Source organism: Manihot esculenta, chromosome 7 (assembly GCF_001659605.2).
Source record: "Manihot esculenta cultivar AM560-2 chromosome 7, M.esculenta_v8, whole genome shotgun sequence".
Lineage (NCBI taxonomy): Eukaryota > Viridiplantae > Streptophyta > Magnoliopsida > Malpighiales > Euphorbiaceae > Manihot > Manihot esculenta.
Window position 1 is genome coordinate 30973590 of NC_035167.2, and position 10222 is coordinate 30983811.

Sequence of the window (10222 nt, forward strand, 5' to 3'; positions counted from 1 at the left end):
CGGGTGACAAATGTGCTGGATCAGGAGCATGTCTTGATCGCATAGGTGTTTGGCAATGGAAGATCTGGTGGAGTGTGTAGATGAAAGTTCCTGAAATAGCGACTATTTAGTGGAGGTAGATAGTGTCGTGGACGTGAGTATAATTAGAAAGTTAATAGAATAAATTATAATTTTTAATATGAATAAAAAAAAATTATGGGACGGAGAGAATATTAATATTTTCTATATTAGAAATTTGAGTAATTAATAGATTAGATTTTAATTAAATGTTGTGTAGATTAATTTATAGTAAACATGCATGTAATTCAACAAAAGTAAGTAGAGAGTTTGCATGAAAAGAAGTCAACACATAACAAGAAAACTGACTTTGGACAATGCATACATTCCTTTAGTTCTACTCCTATCACAACTAACAACCAATAAAAAACACCCATCAAACACTTCAAATAACTTCAATTCCTCAATAATCTCAATACCCATCATGTGTTCTTCTTCCCATTTGCTCCTTCTCTTCACTTTTGCTTCTCTTTTGCTTTCTACTATTGCTTTGGCCTCCAATCACCACCACCGCCTAACAGACCAAGAGAGAGATAGAATTACACGGCTACCAGGACAACCTCCAAATGTGAATTTCTCTCAATACTCTGGCTACATCACTGTAGATCCATCAGCAGGCCGAGCTCTTTTTTACTGGTTGATCGAAGTCCACAAGACAGTCAAGCCCAACTTGCAGCCTTTGGTTCTATGGCTCAATGGTGGACCTGGTTGCTCATCTGTAGCTTATGGGGCTTCTGAGGAAATAGGACCATTTCGGGTTCGGTCTGATGGGAAGACCCTTCATTTGAATCCATATGCTTGGAATAAAGGTGAGTATATGACCAGTATCTTCAAATTCATCTCTAACCTCAATATTGATGGTGGTTTTGGTTATTGTAGTGGCAAATTTGTTGTTTCTTGATTCGCCGGCCGGCGTTGGATTTTCCTATTCGAATACTTCATCAGATATATACGTAGTTGGTGACAAAAGGACAGGTATATGATGCAAGAAAATTTTTCTTATAGATAGATTATCTGCCAAAAGTTTGCTACCTAACCTAACTAAAATTTAAACGTTAATGGATTTGAAACTGTAGCTAAAGATGCATACACATTTCTGATTAATTGGCTTGAGAGGTTTCCTCAATACAAGCACAGACCTTTCTACATTGCTGGAGAAAGCTATGCAGGTTCTAATATTTTTAATTAAATCGCCGAACAAACACTTTAAATATTAATTCTTCTCGTGTTAATATCTTATTTACTCATATTTAGGACATTACATCCCTGAATTATCAGAAATAATTGTTTCGCGAAATAAGGGTATCAAGAATCCTGTCATTAATTTTCAAGGTTTCTTGGTAAGTTGAATTTTTATCATATTATCAACGTTAATTCTGCATTTATCATGAATTCGAGATATAAATACGATAATTTATGATAAAATTATTTGCGATGGTGCAGTTGGGAAATCCACTTATAGATGATTATCATGATAACATTGGGACCCATGAGTATTGGTGGAATCATGGTTTGATATCAGATTCTACATATGAAGATCTGAAGAAATCATGCACAAATGACACATTCTTGTTCCCTAAAAATGAATGTTACTTTGCTTTAGAACAAGCTTATTCAGAGTTCGGAGATATCAATCCTTACAGCATTTTTAGCTCTCCTTGCCTTTATACCTCTACTAACCTTTCCCAGCTGGTAAGCTCTTGGATCACTCAATTTTGCTTCCTATTTCAAAGTGTTCAATTATTATTATTATTATTAAAATATTCTATTTTTGCCATTAAATTTATTAATTTTGGCCCACAATTCACTAAACTTTTCAATTTTGTCCTCATAGTTCATTTAATTTACTTATTTGTTGTACTTCTATTAAATACAAATCTTTATTTTATTTTTTTGTTAGAATGCTACTGAATTTAGGAAATAAATAAATTTCCTACAAAATTAAATTAAATTTATTTATTATGAATATTATTATTATTGAAAATTTCTATTTAATCTTTACGGTAAAGAAAAATTAATTAATTAGTCTCTCAATATTAAAAAATATATTAAAATATTTTTAACATTTTAAAAAATCTATAAATTATTTTTTTTATTAATTTTATTATTAAATATTTTACTATTTAATTTCTATAATTTTAAAAAATTTATTAATTGATGTTTTAAATTTTTAAAAATTTATTAATTAACCGTCTATATTAAAAATATTTTAGATTTATTTATAATATTTAATAGTTAAAATTAATGGATAAATTAATTAATAAATTTTTTAAAATATTAGAAATATTTTAATATATTTTTTAAAATTGAGAAATCAATTAATAAATTTTTATATATTATAGAGATTAAATAATAATAATAATAATAATAATAATAATATTATTATTATTATTATTATTATTATTATTATTATTATTATTATTATTATTATTATTATTATTATTACGGTGTTTTGAGAATTGATGAGGGATTGTAAATTGGTGGGATATAGCCATGGAAATTCAGAGGGAACGATGAGTGTGTGGTGAGGAACACAAGAAGATATATGAATCGTCCAGAGGTGCAAAAGGCTCTTCATGCTAACGTTACTCAGATACCTCATCCTTGGGTCACCTGCAGGTAAATTTAATTATACATAATTTTTCTAAATACTATATTTTCCTATTAATTATATTCCTCGAAACAAATGAACTTAAAAATAAATTATTTTTTCATCTTTAGATTGTGTTACCATAACAAAAATCTCACAATTTTTCAAAAATCAATGTTTAAGAAAATTTTCAAATACAGAGAGAAATTTTGAAAATATTTATTATTTTATGAACTTTGCAGTTCTGCAATTAGAGGGAACTGGAGGGATTCCCCAAAATCCATGTTGCCAATCTTCAAAAAACTCATAGCAGCTGGAATTAGAATATGGGTATTCAGGTAAATACATTAAACTAATTAATTAAAAAAGATTAATTCCTTAATTATTTTCAAAGGCTAATTAATTAATTAATTAATTATCTGCACCTGCAGCGGTGACATAGATGCGGTTTTGCCGTTGACTGCAACTCGATACTCCATCAATGCTCTAAATCTGCGGATCAACAAAACCTGGTACCCTTGGTACTACGATCATCGTAAGGTTAGCTGCTGTTTCTAATTTAATTATATTTTATATTTACTTAATTATAATAATTTAATTATAAAATAATTTAATTCAAATTAAATTAGAATTAATCAAGTTAAATTTAAATGTATTATTTTCATATTTTTTAATGATTTATTGGAATATTTATTTTTAACTATTCAAGTTTATGTTTTTTCTAGTAAAGTAAATTATGGGGGTTTTAGACTAATTTATAAGCTAGTTAAATCTACTGGCTTATGCATATAGACACAATTTATTATATGATACGTTAAAATAATCGTTTAAATTAAATTATGAACTGACATTATAGAATAGAATTCTTGCCATCAAATTAAATTATGAATAGAAATCATAGAATAGAATTATTTGGTAAGAGAGTATGATAAATTAACATGCTGTCATAGAATTACCTATAAAAAAAATACGAGAATATTATAACACTCGATGCTCAAAATATCAAAACTCGTTCTCTGTTGTGTCGGTCGAGTTTTTTATGAAACAAAGTTATCATTAGAGTATATAATTTAGTATATATTCATTACGTTTATAATCACATAATCTCTTATTTATCCGTTGATATTACTTAAATTTTTAGAATATTCGATAATAAATTTCATCTTTTTACGGTATAAAAATAAATATGCACATGGATAAAGAACATATTTTTATATCCTTATTCTAAATTTAAAGAAATTAATTACGCTCACTTTTTTTAACAATTTACTAATTTAAGCATTGGAGGACTGTCTATGTGCGTCAACTATCTCACTTTTTTTTATTTGCAGAATGCAATTCATTTTCAACTAAATAATAATAATAATAATAATAATAATAATAATAATAATAAATTATTAAAGGAAAAACTCTTAATTTAATACCTATAACTTAATTTGACTAGATATTTAGCTTTGTTACCCATATTTAATTTTTAAATTCAATAAAATATTTGCTTTCCAACATAATTTAAATAGATTAGTTACATAAGATTTAATTAATCTAAAAATTATACCTATTAGTTTTTAATAAAATATTTATTTCAAACAATTGAAATATATTTGATAATATTTTATAATTAAGTTAATGTATTTTATCACATTTTAGTTAGAATATTCGCGAATTAAATTTTAATCAAACCATAATGAATTTGATTAATATATAATTAAATTTAATATAGATTTGAATTTAAAAATAATAAGTATTTCATATTCAAATTTTATATATTAAATATCCCATTACTCAAATTCATTTATATAAATAATTAATCAGATATATTTTATATATTTTTATACATATTATACATTAAATAAATAGACTTTAGTTATTTTATTGAATTATTAAATTTTAAAATATAAACTAATTTTTAAATGATAAGTTTATGTAAAATTAAATTATTATTATTTGGATGGCGTAGGTTGGAGGATGGAGCCAAGTGTACGAAGGATTAACGTATGTGACAGTGAGGGGGGCAGGGCATGAGGTTCCTCTGTCTCAGCCGCGGCTAGCTTTTTTACTCTTTACACAGTTTCTGAAAAATAAGCCCATGCCTCCATCTTTATCTTAGAGGGCTCACTAGGTTTTTTCTGTTAAGACTCATTTTTAATTAATTAATTTTCTTTTTACTTTCTATTCAAAATCATTAATTTTTTTTTGTATAATTTAGCTAAATAATGATTGGTGTATAATCCCTTCTTTATTTATGTATTATAATTACAACTTTCATTATTGTAATTTGTAATCGAGTATCATGATACTAAAAGTAGTTTATTATTTTATTTTGTATTCCTCTTTAGTGCAAAAAAATAATTTTTGAATGTAAATTTGTTTGTATAAAAAGTAAATTATTTAATGCATTATTATAAAAAAATCTTTCCAACTATTTGATATTTATAGTTTATTAGTACTTTAAATAGCATCGATTCATTCTACGAGTAGCTATTTTTCTACCTAGAGATTTTTAAGTGAACTCGATTTGTTACAAACCTAAAAAATATAATCATAAGTTTTATAGTATTTTGAATTTTATTTCTCTTTTTACAAGTCTATTAACTCTATATGTTTTTTTTACATTAAATTACTTTTAATTTCAATTATAGCAGTTGATTTTCAATTAGTTTAAATAACTTTTGAATCTCTTTTTTTAATTATATTCAAAATAATAATTTAAATTATTTAGTAGTGATGACTGTTGGATTTCTGACACTCAAACTAAAGTCGGACTCAGGAGAAAAAGACAGGTCCAAATCCCATTAGAGTCTACTAATCAGGCCGACCCATTGATCCATCAACACACCATTTCACCCGCGGTTAAAGCTGGTCGGGCTGATCGAGGATCCAAACCTGCTAGAAAGGAGTCTAACTCGTTTGATATGATAGAGATTAGGAAAGCAGGCTCAGTTATACTATGATTCTATCAGCATGCGCATCGGAGGAGAATTAAATGGTCGTCTGACGAGGATGAACAAGCAAATATGCCCATATGTATGACTCTGCGTGATAGAAACTGTAGATGGCGGTTATGCATCACTAGAAAATAAGGAAAAAAGAAACCTAACCCTTCAGACCAAGCTTACACACTCAAAAATCTTATTTTCTCTCGATCTCAAAACATCGAGTAGTTTTGAGTTAATATTATAATTTAGTTCTTATAATTTTAAATATTTATGCTATTTAATCTATTTAATTAATTTTAAAATAAATTAATTAATGATTTCTTTGATAAAAACACTAAAAAGTTTGATTTTAATTGGACTTTTTAAAATACAAATGAAGTAATAAATTTTTAAAAGTTTAGGGATGTAATAGTAATTCTCTCATAAACTTTGGCATTCTTTAGAGCCTCTTTCTATCTTACACTAGTTTCTTTCAAACGTGGCAAGAATAAAAAAAGGACATGGACAAAGTTCTCTAGTATTTTCATATAGTTATTATAGCTACTAGAAAACTAAGGAAATAATACATATATTTTTTAATTTTTTTCTTTATATTTAATATTCAATGATTAATATGGGATGGGACAAAAGACTTGGTGGAAATATTTTTTTTTTCCTTGTGTATTAAGAAAGGAGAGTCAAGTGGAGCTAAAGAGAATAAAAAAGGGCATTTAGGCTAAAGAATTTGAGGAGATAAGAGAAGTAAAAGCATCAAAATATATTCTATGATCTCTTTCTCTCACTCAAAGACATAAACCTAATTCTGATTCTGATCATGCTTTAAAATAAAGCTAGAGAAAAAAAAAAAGAAGGGATCCATATCCAAAAGGCAACTCACTTAGCCTTATGCTTTGAAGTTAAATTACCTAAATGCCTGCCCATTATTCTTTTCTTGCCTTGGCCTTTGCACATTGAATTGATGCCATTTTTTAATGAGCTTTCTTTTATTCTTTCTCATATAAAATAAAATGAAATTAGGAATTTTGTGTAAAAGAAGATGTGATATTTATAATTTAGTTCCTGGGTATTGTCATATTAACAAGGTAATTCTTATATTTTCAGAAACCTATTAAAACGTCTTTATTTTTTCTTTCCGTTAACAAAATAGTCATTCCGTCTATTTCTGCCGTTAAAAATATAGTAAAAGACTAAATTACCCTATTTTTTTCCTCTTTTATTTTTTCTTCTTCTTCATCGATTCTTCCTCCTCCTCCTCCTCTTCTACTTCTTTGGTTCTTCTTTAATTCTACTTCAGTTTTTCTTTTTATTCTTCTTCTTTAATGAGGAGGAGAGACTATTTCGTTGACGGAAAGAAACAATAATGGCGTTTTAATAGATATGAGAAAAGATAAAGACGTTTTAATAGATTTCTAAAAATGTAGGGAGGAACTATTTCGTTGACGGAAAGAAATGATAACGACGTTTAATAGATATGAGAAAAGATAAAGACGTTTTAATAGATTTTTAAAAATGTAGGGAGAGACTATTTCATTAACGGAAAGAAACGATGAGGAGGGACTATTTCGTTGACGGAAAGAAACGATAAGAATGTTTTAATAGATACGAGAAAAGATAAGAACGTTTTAATAGATTTTTGAAAATGTAGGGACTGACTTGTTAATAATAGCAATATTAAAGAACTAAATAAGAGATTTTTTTGAGGACAAAATTGAATTTTATAATTTTTCACTCATGTCCTTTATCTATTTTTAACGGAAAAGAGGACGGAATGACTATTTTGTTGATAGAGAGAAAAAATAAGAATATTTTATTAATAATGGCAATACTCAGAAATTAAATAGTAAATATCGGAAAGAAAAATTGGGGTACAAATTGATTGATTATTGTATAAAGGGCAATTTAGTAATTTCACATGCTTAACAAAGTTCCTTACTCGCTAAGAAGTATAATTCAAGAACCCATTAATTCTAGACTAATACAGGAAAAAGCGAATAGAAAGAAAGTTTGATTAAGCATTTTGAATTTCTTGAATCTTTTAAGGAACATAAAATAATAAAGCAAACCATTGCCACACATTAAAAGAGATCAAAAGCTGAATAAAACACACCATAACAAGAAAAAGAAGCTCTCTGCAGAGACAAATACAAAAGGAGACAGTCTAAAAACAAGTACTTAGATCAAAGAAATGTATAGATTCAGCAACACAGTCATAGGTTTCTTGAATCTCTTCACTCTCTTAGCTTCAATCCCCATCATTGGTGGAGGCTTATGGATGGCAAGAAGCAGCACAACCTGCGAAAGCTTCCTTCAGACACCACTTCTTGTGGTGGGTTTTGTTGTTCTGATAATTTCACTGGCTGGGTTCATTGGAGCTTGCTTCCACGTTGCATGGGCACTTTGGGTCTACCTTGTGATCATGCTCTTCATTATTGCAACCTTAATGGGTTTGACAATTTTTGGGTTCGTTGTGACGAGCCAAGGTGGCGGTGTCGAGGTTCCTGGTAGGGTTTATAAAGAGTATAGACTTCAAGATTATTCACCATGGTTGAGAGATAGGGTTAAGGATCCTGAGTATTGGAGAACCATTAGAAGCTGCATATTGGGTTCAAAGACTTGTGCTAAGCTTGCCTCTTGGACTCCTCTTGATTATTCTGAGAGAGACATGTCTCCCATCCAGGTAAATCTTTTTTTTTTTTTTTTTCCTTATTTTAATGAATACAGTAAAATGATGAATAAGATTTTTTTGTTCATTTTTGGGGTGAAGTCTGGGTGTTGCAAGCCACCAACTTCATGCAACTACAACATGGAAACACTAGTGCCACAAGAGGCAGATTGCTATAGATGGAACAATTCCCCAACGTTACTGTGTTATGAGTGTGAATCTTGCAAAGCAGGAGTGCTTGAAGATGTGAGAAGAGATTGGCACAAGCTCTCTGTTCTTAATATTGTGATGCTTGTGCTTCTCATTGGGATCTATTCAATTGGATGTTGTGCTTTCAGAAATACAAGAAGAGCTGAAACTGATTACCCTTATGGAGAAAACAGGATGAGCAAAGTCAGACCCAGATGGGATTATTATTGGTTAGTCAAATCAAACTCCCCTCCTTAATTTTGCTTTCCAAAAATTACTACGAAAAAATTATTTATTAATTTTTAAAATTTTTAAAATAAAATAGTCTTTAAAATTTTATTTTATTAATAAAATAATTATTATATTAAAATTTTTTAATATATTTTTTAAAATTGAAAAATTAATTAATAAATTTTTTATATTATAAAATTAAATATTAATTTTTTTTAATTTTCTACAATTTTGTTTTTTAAAGAATTGGAAGGGCCTTGTGGGCCTCAGTTATATAAAATTTAAAAGTGGGCCTTGTCTTTGAACAGGTGGAGATGGTGGCACGACAAGAGAGACCTACTTTATTAACACAAACAAAAAGTTGTAATGGTTGTCTTAAAAATTTCAGTGGGTTTTGTTTGCTGTTGCCTTAAACACGAGAGAATTCAGTTGTTTTGCAGTGAAAACTGGTGGCCGTCTTGGAAATTTCAATCTCACCCACTTTCTTTTTACACAGTCTTTCTCTTTGTCTGCTTTTTCTTTTCTTTTCTTTTCTTTTCTTTTCTTTTCTTTGTACAAATAGGGATATGCTTTCTTTTTAATTTTAAAAAAATTGTATATCCCATACTCATTTTCTTTCTCCTTCTGCCTTTTAATGCTACTTCATCTTCTTTTTGTCTATTGAATTCAAACTGAAGTATTCTGAATTATATTTAAATTAAATATTTAATTTAATAAGTGTAAATTTTATTTTTATTCAATATCCAATAAAATTATTGGATAACGTTATTGTCGTAGAGTTAAATATCCTACAGAAAATTGAGACGTGCTTGAAAACAGAAAATTATTGAAGTGGATGATAACAACGTGCTATTAATTATAATTAGTTTTTATTAACGAGAGTTTTAGGTTTAATATTTTTTATAATATAAATAAATTATATTTATAGATATATATATTGATAATCTGTTATCCAGAAAATAAGATTTTACAATGAATTCTATAAAATTAAAAAAAAAAGTTTAGATTTAGAGGATAGTATTTCTCCTTTTATATGTTTTCTTTTGTCTGCTAGTGACGTGTAACAGAATGTGCGTCATTGGGCTACCTGTCCCTGTCACATTGATATGGACGTACGAGGAAATCAGATCGTTACCCCATGCGTAACGGCCTCTGATTCTCCCTGGACACGCATGTGGATGGTCCCACAAGACGAATGGGTTGCATTCCTTCCTGATTCCGAGCTGGACCGGAAAATAAGGTTAAGATTAGGCTCAGAGGAGATCTGTTCATTGGGTCGAAAGAGCTGGGCCGGCCTGATTGAAGAATCTGACTGGAGCCCGGTCTTTGAGCTGAGCGGGCTGGACCTGACTCTTGGAGTAGACTTAGAAGTCCTCAGATTATGGGCTGTCCTAATGGGTCTGGCCTTAGACGGGGCGAAGAAATCCAGCGGTCATCTTATATTATATATATAATTATTATTATTATTTAAAAATTTTATATATTACTTTTTATTTTTTTAATGTTATTTAATATTTAAATGTGTTATTTTAATAATTTTATGGTATAAATTTTATT

At 28.5% G+C, this 10222-nt stretch overlaps 2 protein-coding genes across 2 annotated transcripts; both read left to right on the top strand.

Moving 5' to 3' along the window:
* Positions 1–405: 405 nt before the first annotated feature.
* Positions 406–4963, top strand: LOC110619614 (serine carboxypeptidase-like 28). The gene is made up of 9 exons (XM_021763127.2): positions 406–866; positions 937–1032; positions 1134–1226; positions 1312–1397; positions 1501–1749; positions 2549–2676; positions 2890–2985; positions 3079–3187; positions 4605–4963. Exons 1-9 carry the CDS (start codon positions 482–484, stop codon positions 4752–4754), a joined length of 1392 nt encoding a protein of 463 aa, XP_021618819.1. The 5' UTR covers positions 406–481; the 3' UTR covers positions 4755–4963.
* A 2668-nt stretch (positions 4964–7631) lies between these two features.
* On the top strand, positions 7632–9325 carry LOC110618748 (tetraspanin-6). Its single transcript, XM_021761983.2, has 3 exons — positions 7632–8260; positions 8348–8664; positions 8974–9325. The coding sequence occupies exons 1-3, from the start codon at positions 7769–7771 to the stop codon at positions 9011–9013; spliced, it is 849 nt and encodes a 282-aa protein (XP_021617675.1). The 5' UTR covers positions 7632–7768; the 3' UTR covers positions 9014–9325.
* Positions 9326–10222: the final 897 nt, after the last annotated feature.